The sequence below is a fragment of the Macrotis lagotis genome, chromosome X (assembly GCF_037893015.1).
Source record: "Macrotis lagotis isolate mMagLag1 chromosome X, bilby.v1.9.chrom.fasta, whole genome shotgun sequence".
Lineage (NCBI taxonomy): Eukaryota > Metazoa > Chordata > Mammalia > Peramelemorphia > Peramelidae > Macrotis > Macrotis lagotis.
In genome coordinates, this window is record NC_133666.1 from 239,881,648 (window position 1) to 239,898,391 (window position 16,744).

General features: G+C 35.6%; 1 protein-coding gene across 1 annotated transcript in view; it reads left to right on the forward strand.

Annotated features, from left to right (window-relative positions):
- The first annotated feature begins 475 nt into the window (after window positions 1-475).
- The window catches only part of GTF2H2 (general transcription factor IIH subunit 2), a 29,670-nt gene continuing 13,401 nt past the window's right edge, over window positions 476-16,744 (forward strand). Inside the window, exons 1-8 of the mRNA XM_074205459.1 lie at window positions 476-559; window positions 8,071-8,166; window positions 8,243-8,320; window positions 9,749-9,785; window positions 9,980-10,066; window positions 11,483-11,533; window positions 11,953-12,007; window positions 14,049-14,154. Coding sequence (XP_074061560.1) covers window positions 8,111-8,166; window positions 8,243-8,320; window positions 9,749-9,785; window positions 9,980-10,066; window positions 11,483-11,533; window positions 11,953-12,007; window positions 14,049-14,154 — 470 coding nt within the window. The 5' untranslated portion in view covers window positions 476-559; window positions 8,071-8,110. The remainder of the gene's footprint in view (window positions 560-8,070; window positions 8,167-8,242; window positions 8,321-9,748; window positions 9,786-9,979; window positions 10,067-11,482; window positions 11,534-11,952; window positions 12,008-14,048; window positions 14,155-16,744) is intronic.

Genomic DNA, 16,744 nt, shown 5'->3' on the forward strand with positions numbered 1-16,744 from the left:
GTCCTCTGCTCCTGGAGCCCCTCCTGCAACAATAAGCAATTCAAAAGGAAATCAGGCCAGTTCGCGAGGCTGGGGGGCTGAGGCGCACAGAAAACGCCAGGGGTTCCTGGTCTTGGCGGAGACCCCGGGGCTTCCATCCCGCCTTCGGGCGCACCAGCCTCGGGGTCCTCCTCTGCCCGGGCGGGTTTCGGGGAGGCGGCGCGGGGCCGCGCGCGGGGGCCGGCCCTGAGCGCGGGGCGGGCGGGCCGGGGGCGCCCTCCGACGCCAAGGGCGGGAGCGGCCCACCGCGCCCACGTCACGGCCAAGGGCGGCCGGCCAGCCGCCGGACGGAATCGCCCCGCCCATCGCGGCGGCTCTGCCCCTCCTGCCCGCCCCGGCCTCTCGCGCCCCCTGCCGGGGAGCCGCCGCTTCTCCTTCCGGAGTCTCCGGCGCCCCCGGAACGTTTCTCCGCCGGCCCTCGGGCCGCGGAGGGGGCGGTTTTGGAGGAGCGCCCGCATGCGCAGTCGGGGCTCCGGGGGGTGGAGCCGGTGGCGGTGGTTGTCCCGGGCCGCGCCGCGCGGTGAGTGTTCTGCTGGAGCTGGCGGGGCTCGGCCAGGCGGGAGGGGCAGGGTCACACTTCGTCATGCCCGAGCCGGGTGGCCTCATTGCCTCGCCAGAAGCTAAAGAGCTAGAAAGCGGGCCTGACGCGAGTGGGGGCGGGGAGAGCCGCGGGCGCCCTCGGGTAGGGCGAGGGACCTGGAGGGCAGGGGTCTGTCTGCTCGGGGCAGAACCCGCAGGTCGGCTCAGGGCACTGCAGCCGAGAACGTGGACGTGGCACGCCGCCCGCGTGGCCCGGCAGCCACGGCGCCCTTCGGCTCCCGCCACCCCGTGCCAGCGCGCCGGTGTTTCGTGTTCCCGGCCCGGGGCGGGCCCAGGAGGCGCAACCTCTGAGAAGAATGCCCCTAGTGCGCTGCATCGCGTAGTAGAACTCGGGGGCTTGGGCCCCTGGGCCCCAGCTCGCTCCCCTGCCAAGATGGGGGGGGCCGCTCTTTGATTCCTCTCATCTCTCTCAATTTGGATCCACGTCTGCCGTGGAAACCATGTAAGGACTGGGAAATTGCGTTCTGCGGGGGCTGGGGGGCAGGGGGGTGAGATTAGGGGGAAAATTGTAAAACTCAAAACAAATAAAAAAAAAACAATTTGATGCCTATTATCCACTTGAGGTATAGAACGTGAGGGAGTTGGAAAGATTTGAGTCAGATTGTACCATCACTGTGCGACTGTGAGCGAGTCGCCTAACCTTTTTCAGCTATAGTTTCCTAATCTGTAAAATCACATTGAGTTCATTTCAACCAAGCTTAAAAACTATAACTTTTGGTCCCAAACTTTCTGATTCTTGGAAAAGCCAAAATAGTTTTCTATTCATTAAAGGAAAACTAGTCTAAATATTGACTTAATATTAGTTTCCTGGAATATGTAAAATTATGGATATTGCTAAGAATATGTCAAGTATTACTTTATTTTTTTAATTAAACTTTATTTCGAGTTTTACAATTTTCCCCATCTTACTTCCCTCCCCATCCCCCCACAGAAAGCAAGTTTTTCCATTGTTTCCATGTTGTACATTGCTCTAAATTGAGTGTGATGAGAGAAAAAACATATCTCAAGTATTACTTTCATAAGAACTTATTGACATATTTAGGAGAATCAAATTCTCTTTGTTATTATTCAGTCTTTTCTGACTCTTTGGTCATTTCCTTCCCTAGCTCATTTCACAGATGACAAAACTAAGACAAACAGAGCTAAGTAACTTGCCCAGGATCACACAGCTAGCAACTTTCTGAGACCAGGTTTGAACTCAAGAAAGATGAATCTGACTTCAGATATGGGCACTCTATCCAACAAATCACCTTACTGCTTCCATCCTCAATACAAAGCTTCCCCATTCTGGGCAGTTCTTATTCATGTCCAAATAAAAATTCCACACTAAAGAACTTCATTTCAACTAAGGTCTCATTTGGTGAACCAAAAACTTTCAATTCTCATAACCTTTCAAAGATACCAGTAGAGCACTCCTGCTTCCATTTGTCATCCTTCACCCTCACTACAAGACCTGCTATCTTCTATTGCTGTCTTATATTTTCCTGATATCTATTAGACCTGCTTTATGAAATTAATCACTGAATCTAGGCCCAACCTACTGGCATTCATCATCCTATTCACATTGCTCTCTATATTATATTCATTTTAAAATTTTATTTGAATTGCATTGATACTGACTTTTTAAATTTAAACTTTATTTTTTTTCCAGTTACATGCAAAGGTAGTTTTTAGTACTCATCCATTTGCAAGTTTATGAGTTCCACATTTTTCTACCATCTTCCTTTCCCAACCCCCCACAACAGTGAACCCAATCTTATCATAGGTTGTACATGTTTAACATATTACCATATTAGTCAGGTTGTGAAAGAGGAATTAGAGCTAAAGGGGAAAAACATGAGAAAGAAAAAAAAAACAAGAAATTTTAAGAAGTGAACATAGTCTGCTTTTCTCTACATTCAGATTCCATAGTTTTTTTTTTCTTGGATGTGGATATCATTTTTCATAACAGGTCTCTCAGCATTGTCTTTGAGCACTGACTATTGAGAGGAGCTGCATCAAAATTGATTCTTCTCAAAATGTTGCTGTTAATGTGTATACAATATTCTCCCAATTCTACTCACTTTACTCAGCATGATTTCTTACAGAACAGTAGTACTCCATAACATTCTTATACCATAACTTGTTCAGCTGTTCTCCAGTTGATGGGCTTCCCTTCAATTTCCAATTCTTTGCCACTACAAAAAAGAGCTGTTATAAGTATTTTTGTATTTGTGAGTCTTTTTGCATTTTTGGCATATAGACCTAGTAGTGATATTGCTGGATCAAAAATTATGCAGTGTTATTGTACTTTGAGCATATTCCAAATTATTCTCCAGAAAGGTTGGAATAATTCACAACTCCACCAACAGGAGGACCTGAGTCCAAATTTGGACTCACACACTCAATAATTGCCTAGCTGCATGACCTTGGGGCAAATCACTTAACCCCACTGCCTTAAATAAATAAATAAAATACAAGCCATTGATAAATGGTCAAAGGATATGAACAGACAATTCTTAGACAAAGAAATTAAAAATATCTATAGTCACATTAAAAAATACTCCCAAAGCGAAATGCAAATTAAAGCAACTCTGAGGTACCACCTCACATCTATCAGATTAGCTAAGATGACAAAAAAAGGAAAATGATCAATATTGGAGAGGATATGGGAAAACTGGTACATGAATGCACTGTTGGTGGAGTTGTGAACTATCCACCACCCAGCTGCTCCAATGACTTGTATTTTTATTAATTTGACTCACTTCTCTATATATTCTAGAAATGGAGTCCTTTATCAGAATTACTAGTTGTGAAATGTTTCCCAGCTTTCTGCTTTCCTTCTAATCTTGACTGCATTGGTTTTGTTTGTGCAAAAACTTTGTAAAATAGTTTTTGGTAGTTTCAATGGGACTTGAATGAGTAATTCAACTTAGATGGAATTGTCATTTTTACTATACTAGCACTACCCAGTCATGAACAACTGACATTTTTCCAGTTGTTTAGATCAGACTTTATTTGTGTGAAAGGTGTTTTGTAATTGTGGTTATATAGTTTCTAGTTTGTCTTGGGAAGTAGATTTCCAAGTATTTTATGTTGTCTACAGTTATCTCTATCTCTTGTTTCTGGGCTTTGTCATATAAATAGATAGATAAATAGATAGATAGATATGAATGCTGATGATTTTTGTGGGTTTATTTCATATCCTGCTACTTTGCTTAAAGTTGTTAATGGTTTAAAGTAGTTTTTAGTTGATTTTCTAAGGTTCTCTAAGTATCCCATCATGTCATCTGCAAGGAGTGAAAGTTTTGTCTCCTCAATGCCTATTCTAATTCCTTCAATTTCCTTTTCTTTTCTTATTGCTAAAGCCAACATTTATTTTTTAAAAAAGAAAATTAAATTTTCCAACTACAAGCAAAGATAGTTTTTTCAAGTCATTTTTATAAGGTTTTCAGTTTCACATTTTTCTCCCTTCCCTTCCCCGACATAGAGCAATCTAATAATTTTGTTAAACATGTTTCCATATTCATCATGTTGTGAAAGAAGAATCAGAACAAAATGGAGGGGAAAAAACCAATAAAATAAATTTTAAAAATTGAAAATAGTAAACTTTGGTCTGCATTCAGACTCCATAGTGTTCCGTCTCTGGATATGGATGGTATTTTCCATCATAGCTCCTTCAGGCTTTGATTATTGTACTGCTGAGATGAGCAAGTCCATGATTAGCTGCTCATCACACAATATTGCTCTTAAGTCAAACATGTTCTCCTGTTGCTGCTAAGGTGTACTCAGGTTCATGCAACTCTTTCCAGAAAGCTACCATTTCTTATAAAATAATGAATAATAATGTTGATAATGGGCATCCTTGTTTCACCCCGATCCTATTGGAAATGCTGCTAGTTTATCCCCATATATAATTCTTACTGAAGGTTTTAGATAGATATTGCTCATCATTTTAAGGATAATTCCATTTATTCCTTTGTTTTCTAGGTTTTGTCAGTCTTTTTCAGCATCTATTTCGATAATCATATTAATTTTGTTATTGATGTGGTCAATTATGCCAGTTGTTTGACTAATATTGAACCTTCCCTGAATACCTGATCATGTTGTGTTACCTAGCAATAACTTGTTGTAATCTCCTTGCTAAAATTTTATATAATATTTGTGCATCAATATTCATTAGGGAGATTGGTTTATAATTTTCTTTGTTTTGACTCTTCCTGGTTTAAGCATTAGCAGCATGTTGGTGTCATACAAGAAATTTGGTAAATTTGTATGCTTATAAATTTAACTCATTTCTCTATAAATTTTAGAAATGAGTCCTTTGTCAGAAGCACTAATTGTAAAAATTGTTTCCCAACTTACTGCTCTTTTTTTAATCTTGGTTTCATTTGTGCAAAAACTTTTCAGTTTACTATAATATTTTGTCTTTTATAGTGTTCTCCTTGGTCATAAACTGTTCCCCTTTCCATAATTCTTACAGGTAAACTATTCCTTGTCCTCATAATTGGTTCATGATAACACCTTTTAGGTCTGAATTCTGCACCCATTTTGACCTTATCTTGGTACAAGTTGTGAGATGTTGGTCTGTGCCTAGTTTCTGCCATACCATCTTACATACTATCCCAGCAGTTTTTATCAAAGAAGCTTATCAAAGAAGCTGGGAAATCTTTGGGATTATCAAAAACAGTCATTTACTATAAGTATGCTTATTTTAACTATTCTAAGAGAAATACAACTCTCCAGTTACAAATATTGTCTTCCCCTATAGGGATGTACACAGTTTAATATTATTAACTAATACTTTTCCCCCTTTCCAATTACCTTTTTACATATCTCTTGAGTCTTATATAATATAAATATATTTATATTATAGAACTCTTCAGTTCTAGTCATTTTATTAGGTAAAATTGAAAGTCCTCCATTTCATCAAAAATTCATCTTTTCCCTTTGAAAAATTATGCTGAATTTTGCAGGGTAGTTGGTTCTTGGTTTAATCCAAACTCCTTTGCCCTCTGGAATATCATATTCCAGGCTCTCCAATCTTTTAATGTTGAAACTGATAAATCCTGTGTGATCCTGACTTTGTTTCCCTAATATTTAAATTGCTTCTTTTTCTGCTGCTTACAGTATTTTCTTCTTTAACTGAGAATTCTGAAATTTAGCTGCAATATTCTTTGGCATTTTTATTGTGGGATCTCTTTCTTGAGGTGATTGATGGATTCTTTCAAGGACTATTTTGTCTTCTTATTCTAGGATATTAGGGAAGTTTTCCATTACAATTTTGTGGAATATTGAGCAAGCTCTTTTTTCTTGCAGGTAGACCAATAAATCTGTAAATTATCTCTCTTGGATCTTTTCCCCAAGTTAGTCATTTTTCCTAAGAGGTAGTTTATATTTTCTTCTATTTTTTCAGCCTTTCGGTTTTGTTTGATGGAATGTTGGTGTCTCATAGAGTCATTAATTTCCATTTGTTTCAATTCTGATTTTTAGGTTTTATTTTCTTCAAGTTAGCTTTTGTGTTTCCTTGCCATGTGATTAATTTTACTTTTAGATGAATTTTTTTCCTTTTTTCAGTTAATTAATTTTCCTTTTTGATGAGTGACATTCATGTTTTTCATTTGGTCACTTTATTATTATTTTTTTTGACATTTTTACTTTTAAAGGAATAGTTTTCCTTTTCCAGTTGGTCAATTTTACTGTCAGTTTTTCATAATTCTTCCTACATGACTCTCATTTCTTTTCTCCATTTTTCTTCTTCCTCTCATCTTTGGTTTTTAAAAAATCCTTTTTGAGCTCTTCCCTGAGATCTTTTTGAATTTAAGGCCAATTCATAAACCCATTTGAGGCTTCATAAATAGGAATTTTGTCACTGCTTTCTTCTTCTGACAGAGTAGTAACTATCTGTGAATAGCTCTTTTTTTTGTTTTGTTTTGGGTGTTTTTTGCTCATTTTGATAGTTAAGCTCTCCTCCTGGGGCACAGCTTTTTGTGCTGGGGCTGGGGGACTGGTCCCTGGCTTACTGCTTGCCTATGGTGTGGCCAATGGTATTTTCAGGTGTTCGCAGTTTGGGAGTTGTCTACATAGAAGTGAAAATTGAAACCAATACAGTAGATTTTAATCACTAAAAGAAAAATGATGTGTAAAAAAGATGAAGGACAAAGCTTTAGAGCATGCCTTTGTTTTTCCAGGATAGGGAACTATCAAAGACTTAAGAGGAAGAGATTGAGAAGTAGTTTGTGATTAATGTCAACAATATAAAATAATATGAAGACATCAAAGAAGAAAGCCACCTGAACCTATATTAGATTGCTTTTGGGAGAGGGGAGGGGAGGCTGATGGAAGGGAAGGGAGAGAGGAAGAAAAATGTAAAATTCAAAATTCTTGGGGGGAAAAAATTGAAAATTACCATTGCATGTATTTGAAAAAAGCAAGTAAATAAAAATATCTAAATTGGGGAGGGATAGGGTAAGAAAAGCAACCTGAAAAAAAAAGAGTAGAGAGAAGACAGTTTTCCTGATTAGAATAGAAGCCACTTGTCAAATAAGTGAAAAATAATGAGTAAGCAAAAGCATCCTGTTTTAGTCTCATCATTTGGGAAGAACTTGGAATTTTGGTTCAGAAGGCCTATGACTTTCTAATTTATAATTTGTGTGAACTTTGGCAAGCCTTTAAACTCTTAGGTCCACGTTTTTTCCATCTGTGACAAGAATTTGACCTAGAAAAGGAATTTTATCACTCTTTTCTCTCATGGAGTTACCAAAATAATTATTCTGAATTCCTAAAATAAAATCCATAGGATTACAAGGGAAACCAGTTTTTTAGGTTTTTGCAAAGCATTGGGGTTAAGTGACTTGCCCAAGGTCACACAGCTAAGTAATTATTTAGCATCTGAGGCCAGATTTGAACTAAGGTTTTCCTGACTTCAGGGGTGGTGTTCTATTCACTGAACCAACTAGCTGTCCCAGGGAATCAGTTTTTTAAAATAAAGATGTCATTTTCCCTCATCCACCTTGTTCCTGAATCCATTTCCTTGATGGATTCACTTGAAAGGGAAGAAGAGAGTGGAAGAAGATTGAAGGGCAGGCTTTTATTTTTATTTTTTTTCCAATAGGAGATCTCAGCAGATTTGTAGCAAGAAGGGAAGAAACTCAAAGAGAAAAAGAAAATTAATATACTTGAGAGCAAGTTGATGGTTGATTTGATGGGGTGTCAGTGGAGATAGGATCAAGTACACAAGAGAAAGGTCCCCATAGAAAGGAGAGAAGAAAATGAAAGTAGAAAAGCTTTTGAATTATAAGAAGAAAGTTTACTTTATGTCAGATGGTCTCAATTTTCTCAGTTAAATATGACTTGGTAATATCTTTTTTGTCCATTTGGATATACTTGATGGCAAATACTATTAGGATATCCCAAATCTACTAATAAAAATGGAATGTTTTTGTCTTATAGCATATTTACTTTTTGATCATTGGAACTCAAAAAAAGAAAAATGGATGAAGAACCTGAAAAAACAAAACGCTGGGAAGGGGGCTATGAAAGAACTTGGTAAATATAATATCTGGTTTTGTTCTTTTTAAAAATAACATTATTGCTCTTTTTAACAAATAATCATTGCTTTTAGGGAAATTCTTAAAGAAGATGAATCTGGATCACTTAAAGCTACCATAGAAGACATTCTCTTCAAGGCCAAGAGAAAAAAGTAAGCCAAGAATTCACTTAAAAGTTTTCAACTGGGGTGGGGGGGCGCTAGATGGCACAGTGGATAGGGCACCAGCCCTGGAGTCAGGACTACCTGAGTTCAAATTTGGCCTCAGACACTTAATGATTACCTAGCTGTGTGGCCTTGGGCAAACCACTTAACCCCATTGCCTTGCAAAAAAACCTAAAAAAAAAAGTTTTCAACTAGAATCTACCTTATCCTTTTATTGATAGGGAAAAAAAGAATCTTACTGACCCTTAAAGACTTTGGAATCTGTATTTTTTCCCTTAAATGTGACCATGCATAGAAGAGAATTACTTATATGTAATAAAGTTTGCTTTTGACTTAGATTTATTTTTGGATACTGAGAATGAATTTTGAAAGTTGTGAGGAGATAAAGAGATGTTCAGTATTACAGAGGAAGGCTTTTCTCTGGGCACTAAGATTTTCCACACAAAACCTTTGTTCCTATGTTTGTATTTTCCTTTTTTCTCAGAATACTTTTCCATTATTTTCATCTTTTTGCTATAACTCCTAGAATCTAGAGAAAGTATCCAAAGAGTTCCTTAGGTGATTGTATGCCTTAAGGCTAGTTTGTGTTTTATTGACATTTTATTGAAGTTGCTCTTTCAGTTGTTAAATACAATTTGATGCCAAAATAATTGTAAGGATGTGACAGAACTTATTTTTAGAGAATATTAACAAATTGTTATTTTCTTTTGTATTTATTATTTTAAAGCCATAAACAAATTATTTTGTTTTATTAATGTAAAAGCATAAAAATTAGACTATCTTACTTAAAATTCATTTAACTCAGAATTACTTCCCTTTATTCTTTTGAATTCAAAGTCATGTGTTAATGTAAGTTCCTCTTCTTTAACTTTTTTTTTAAGCCACACTGGGGCCTATTGAATAAGGGGGAGGACCTAGTGAACCTTGAAGACCAGAATGAGAATGTGTTCCTATCATGACAAAGACATAATAGAAATAATAGCCCACCTTGAAATAATACTTTTTAGTCATAAAATAAATTGATGTACATTATTTCTTTTGGTTGTCAAAAGAACTTTAGTTAGTCAGAATGCCTTCTGTGGGGGGAGGGAAGCAAGAATGGGGGGGATTGCAAAACTCAGTATAAATAAAATATTTCTTAAAAAACCCAACTTTAGTTAGTCCATTAGTAGATAGCTAAGAAGGTTGGTTATATAACATTATCCCCATTTCACAGAGAAGTGAACTCAGAGAGTCTGTCCAGTACACCAAACACAGTTATTTCTTCTTGTTCTGATATGTTGAGAAGTCATAAAAGTGTTAAATATACATTATTTCATTTTGAAATGTGGCATATTTCTTATAGTTCCATAGGATTAGAGTATTAATATTCTGGTAATGCATTCTATTCTACTGAAATATTTACATGTTTAACAGAGTCTTTGAGCACCATGGACAAGTTCGACTTGGAATGGTATGTTTATATTTGTTTTTCCCTTTGTTACTGCTATTTTGCCTGAAATATACAGATGGTCCTGTAGAATTAATAACATGGCCACACATTTTTTAAGTTTTTTTAAATAAGTGTTCATATTGTCTTTGTATGAATAAGTGTTTTTTGAAACTTAGAATTTATCCTTAAAAATTGTGTATTATTCATTTTTGCAGATGAGACACCTTTATGTAGTTGTAGATGGATCAAGAACAATGGAAGACCAAGACTTAAAGCCGAATAGATTAACGTGCACTTTAAAGGTAAAACAATTCTAACTTAAATTAATTAAAGGACAGAGTTTTAATTGCTTACTATTTTTAATAAATTAATAAATACTGTATTATATGCTGAGAGAGAAATTAGAGGGTGCTTACCAACTTTTGAATTGACAATTTTGGGGTGAACTCATAGAACTAACTCAAAAGTTGATGTTACTAGCTCTAAAGGGAAAGATTTTATTGAATATTTTTGTGTGGTAACCTGACAATACAGCATTATAAACTGAGTTCATTTGCAGGTTCTAATAGTGATAACATATCCATAGTGATTTATGGAGATTACAAAATGTTTTTCTTCAAGATAATCCAGAAAGTGAAATAATATAAACATCATCACTATCATTTTCGTAGCCAGGGAAACTGAAGCCTGAAGAGGCTAAGTGATTCTCATATAAGTATGTCTGTTGTTCTTTTCATTGCTACACTGCCTCTCAACAAATGCATCATTCTTTGTAAAAGGTTCATGAATAAAATGTAATGCATTTCCACTTTAAATAATCAAACAGAAATAAGTTTTATATCAAACTTTGCCATTACGTATATAATCTAATTTTCTTTGAAATCATTAAGCTCCAAACAATTTAATCTTTAGCAGTTAATCACATAGAATCATAGAATGTTAGTCTTTCATTTTCATGAGGAGAAATCATAAATTACTTTCTCAGAACAAAGACAGATGAGTCAAATAATTCCAATAATTAAGAAATGCTTTCCTTGCATATTTGTTTCAGTTTAGCTAGCTTTTTTTTTTGAGTAGTTGGGTTTTCTTTCTCCCAATAAAATGAATTCCTATCCATACATTAGAAGATGAGTTACTTTGATTTAGATGCTGCTCTAAATTTATTATGCCAACTCCAAAGGTAGGGAAGTATGGATATGGAGCGTAATATATTGTCAGACTCAATTCTGATATGTTGATCAAGTTTCTTTTTTTCTCTCTCTTATTCTTTGTTTCAGAGAGCTCCTTAGAGAGGAATACATTGATAAAATTTTATTGATATCTTTTGTTTATATACCACTACCATTTCCTAATGTGTTGCTCTCCTATATGATAAAACATTTTTTTTGGGGGGGGGGGGGAGTTCTGCAAAACTAATTGAATTTATCAAGTGAGTCTGACATCACATGCATATCCTTAGTCCCCAACCACTGCAGAGAAACTGGAGGAAGTGTTTTTCTCATCTCCTTTAGGGTGGGCTTTCTTATTTTTAATTTTGAATCTTTTAGTTTAGATTTTAAAAAAAACTTAAGGGCCAAAGAAAGATTTTTACAGTACAGCTGGTAGTTATGGGGGGTTTTTTTGCCTTCAATTCTGAATATTTCAGTATAAATGTCAAGTTTTGTATAAAGTCTTTTGATGTGAATTATGTCTTTATTTTAATTTTTTTATTTTTACAGTTATTAGAATACTTTGTAGAGGAATATTTTGATCAGAATCCTATTAGTCAGGTATGTACTTCTGTGACAAAAAAGTATAATTAGATTTCTGCTACTGTAACCAAATGTGATTGACACAATGAATCAATTTCTTATACATCAGGATTTTTTAAATGTCTTTTTTAAAAAAAATAAAGGGTTAAGGGAAAAAATTGTGAATTAGGTTATATCTTCCTAGATTAGTAAATGTCCGAAGTGTTTGCCTAAGCCAAGCACAAATTAAAAATGCACATTAGGAACTAAGTAGTAAATAGAGTGGGATCTTATAACGGATCTGATTTTGACAAAAAAAAAATTTTAAGTATAATAAGCAAATGTCTGCTATGAGTCACAATCTCTTGGTTTATTAATTGCTTGTTTTATTTGAGTTCTTATGAAAATAAAAAATTGTAATGTGTAAGAATAATAGAAGATTTTGATTTATTTTTGAGATTGGAATAATCGTAACTAAGAGTAAGAGAGCTGAAAAGCTGACAGAACTCTCAGGTATGTCCTGCTTATTATACATTTGTGTTAATCACTGCTGTTTAGATTAGGTGGGCTTTGAAACATCAGGAATCATACCCATTAAACATCATTTTCTTGCATGATACTGTAGAAAGACAATTGGTCTAACAGGCAAGAGGTTGTGATTCAAATGATAGCTCTTTTTTGTGCTGATTGTATTACCTGAGACAAGAACAGCATTTCCCTAGGACTTCACAGTTCTCATCTGAAAATGAAGTATTAAGACTATGTGATTCATATTATTTATTCCAGCCTTAAAGTTCTTTAATTCTTTATTTAACTGAAATAGGGTGTTGCTCATTTGCTATATTCATGCCCCAATGCTTCCTCTGAAGCTACTTTGTAACAGAATACTTCAGTTAAGTCTTTTAGACTGAATTCTGCTCATTGGTCACTATGATGGTATGATGATTTTTTTTCTGGTTTTCTAAAACCTTTAATTTATGAAATAACTTTTGTGTTACTACTATTAATGATGTTAACCAGTCAGGGAAACTCCCTACTCTTGAAATTGATTAAAATTTTTTTGTTTCTTTTTATAATTTAGTATGAGCATCTTTTGTTTTTACATTACTTACATTTCCCCTTATATATATTCTCTCCTGTGTAACAAAAATTTTTAAAGTAATTGCAAAGATTCAATAAAACTACCCAAAATTGAACTAAATGTTAAATAAATAAAATATTTATAAAGTACAAAATATTATATATCAAATATATATTATATAAATAAAAGTTTATAAAATAAAATAAAAAATAAAAGTTAGAGCCAAGGAAACATCAGAAGCATTACATATAATTGTTATTTTTAAAAGATTTGTGTTTATATTAAATTACATTTAAATTGACAGATGTTTTTGATTAAAAAATAGTCATTTCTCTTTTCTTGGTAAAAAGGAGAAAAGTAATATCCTCAGAAAATGATCGCTGTATTGGCAATTGAAGTTTTAAATAATGGAGTTGACTCTGAATTGAATATTTATGTAGTACACAGACTATGTAAAATCATGTTGATGGCTGTTAAACCTTGGGTATCTTGAATGTTTGAGTGGATGAAGTTATGCATTATATGCATACTCTTTTTGCTGTAGTTACCTTACCAGAATGCACCTTCCCCTTAAATAGTAATTTCCCCTGTCATAGCTGTCGTGTATTTCCTGACAAAGCTTCTGTAGCAACAATTTGGTATGTAATTTTAATGGCATACACTGCTCTGTGATTGATGAGACCGTTTAGTTCTATACCTGACTCTGGCAACTTCACTTAACTCCTTCAGTTTTCATTTTGTTTTATGCATTTAAAGACATTTTGAGAAGATATTCATAGACTTCAATAGATTGCCAAAAAAAATTAAGAATCCCTATCTAGATGATTTCTAAATTTCTTTTGGTGTGATTCTAGGAAATTGCATTTTTCTGAGTGGTGAAATGTTGCACAATCTAGATATGATAAAGTGAGAGAAATTAATTAATACGAAAGTGGTTTATTAGATGACTTTAACATAAAGCACTCTAGGTACTGTAGGAGATAGACAAATCATAAATTAATAAATGGGCTAAGTTTTTTAATCATACTTGTATACCAATGAACCACCATACCACCCAATGAATTAACCTGACCAAATGAGACTTCTTTCATCTTAAACATCCTTAGTACCTTTTCAAGGAACCTCTGACAATAATAATAATAATAGTAACTCATCAATATCAATTTAGGCATCAACTCACCAGCATCAAAGTGTTAAATATTTGTTAATATATAGCATAGCAAAGCTATTAACATTTCAAAAAGAATCTGTCATCATCTAGTTTCAGAGGAAAAGGAAAATGGGATCTATTGATCATTTCTGAAAAAAGTGTAAATTTGAAAGATTTATTAGCAAACCTATGTACCAATACAGATATTTAGGGTGGAAATCTAAATAGGATTTCATTGTGTAATGAATGAACCTGTGTGTGTGTATGTGTGTGTGTGTATTTACATTTGTATTTACAAATATAAATTGCATTTTACATTTTAGGAAATCCAAGAAAGCATATAGCCTCTCTCAAGAAAGCAGTAGATATGACCTGCCATGGAGAGCCATCTCTCTACAATTCCTTAAGCCTGGCTATGCAGACTCTAAAGTCAGTATTTTACATGGTCTATTATTTAATTTATATTGTTAGGCAGGATATTAAATGGGTTAAAGTGTTAGGCTGCATCTCTAAAATCATAGTTGTAACAATATTGTTAATTATTATGAAATAAGGAAACCATGGGGGTATTTATGTTATGTAGTAATATTTGGAAGTGATATTTGAAAATGTTAATTTCCCTCATGTTAGTTTTAGGAAGCAAATAACCTTGTTCACAAAATTTTAGAGCTATATGGATAATTACTAACTATTTTAACTGTATTTCAAAATAAGTAGTATAATGAATATTTAAAAACAGTTGGTTGACTATGAAAAAATTCAGCCTAAGAATTACTGATGTGATTTCAACTTCATTGATTGTCCTATACAGCACTTTCACATTCCATCCCCATCCCCATCCCCATGTCCTTGCCTAGAACTCATATATATGTATTTGGCATATGATGTATTTGGCAGCCTCCTTGTCCTTAACACTCCAGTCTTCATTGTTCTAGAAGTAAAGATATCCCTGGATGACTAAAATAGGTTTCATCAAGTCCATCTCCTAAAGTTCATCTATTGTATATAGTACCCAACAGAACAGAACCTGGATTCAGGATCTGGCTGTCATCACTAGCTTTGTGACTTTGTCAATTTAAGTTCCCTGGACTGAGTTTCCTCATTCATCAGTTGGGGATGATAATACCTAAAATACGTCACTCTTACAAATCACTTTTTAAATCTTAAAGTACTTTAGAAATATCCATTATCTTCATTGTTTCTCAATTTAATTGAGTTAGATTTACTCATGAGAATCATCTGTCCTTTCTACAGAGGTATCATAGTATATAGCATATAAAACACTGGATTAAGTTTGAAAGACCTGTATTTAATTTTGCTTCAAGCATTTAATTTACAAGCTTTGTGACCACTCAGAGCTTCCTTTATCTCATCTATAAGTTAAGGACAATACTATAGTGCCTCAGTGAGTTGTGAACAAATTGCTTCATAGACAAAATTCTTTTTTTTTTAGTTGACAAAATTCTTTATAAATGATATTTATTGTTTGAAACATTCTTCTCATTCTACAAACACTTCTAATAAATGTGATTATTTAATTTTTTAGTGTACAGCAAAATCAAAATGGCATATTCAAATTATCTAATAGATTTGTAGGCCCATAGACCATATAAAATTACATTCAAAATATTAGAAAAAAAACTTCTTAAAAACAAATATTAATTTGGAATGCTTTGGTGCTGGGGTAAAACAACTGAAATTACCTCAATGTCTTTCTTTTTTTTTCTTTTTTCTCATTTTGTACAAATGTTTTTTTACATTAATAAAATATTCTTGTTTACAAGTAAACAAAATACCCCTCCTCCCCCATGAATATAGATAGACTTGTTTGGACAAAAAAAGTAAAGGGGAGAGGAAAAAAATTAAAATAAAAAAATAATAATAGTAATAATTGTAGGTATGGCCAGGTGGCGCAATGGATGAAGCAACAGCCCTGGAGCCACGAGCACCCAAGTCCACATCCAGCCTCGTAAACCCAACAATCACCCAGCCGTGTGACATGCAAGCCACCTGATCCCCACTGCCCTGCAAAAACCAAAAGAAAAAGAAAGAAAGAAAGAAAGAAAAGACCCAAAATAAAATAAAATAGTAATAATAGTAGGGGTGGCTGGGTGGCAGACAGAGCATTGGCCCTTGAGCCAGGAGCACCTGGGTCCAAATACGGCCCCAGACACCCAAAGATCACCCTGCTATGTGGCCCTAGGCAGGCCATCCAGCCCTACTTGCCCTGCACCCTCCCCCAAATAATCATAACAAAAAATGTGCTTGAGTCTTTGTTCCAACACCAACAACTCTGTCATGGGTGGATCTCATTCTTTATGTTAAGTCCATCACAAAAGTTATTTCCATATTTTTCCACCATTGCCATTGCTGATCGCAACTGCCTCCTTTCTTATTTCTCCACTACCATGTACTCTATTTTCTCTCTACTTTCACTATGACTCTGCTGTAGGGTCGCTGAGTGGTCCTGGGGCCAAGAAGCCCTGAGCCCCCATACCACCCCTTAGGGCCAGAATCCACCTGGCCCTGTGGTCCTGGGCAGGCCTTCCATTCCCAGCCCCTTGCAAGAAGTAAGAACGAAAATGTGTTATATCTGGCCACTCTCCCCCCATGGTCCATCCTCTCCTCCTTTATTCACATCCCCACCCCTTCCCCCTGCTCCCCACTCCTTACTCCAGATGTCTATACCCCATTGAGTATATTTGCTTTTTCCTCTCCTAGCCATCTCTGATGAGAGCAAAGGTTCCCTCATTCCCCCTTGCCTCCCCCCTTCCATATCATTGCAATAGCTCATTGTAATAAAAAAAAATCTTATGTGAACTATCTTGGACTATTCCCCCTCTCCTTTTTCTTTCTCCCCTTCCATTTCCCTTTTTTTCTGTTGACTTCATTTTTACACCATATTTTATCTTCGACTTCAGCTTTCTCCTGTGCTTCAACTATAAAAGCTCTCTCTACCTGCTCTATTAACTGAGAAGGTTCATATGAGTATTATCAGTGTCATTTTTCTATGCAGGAA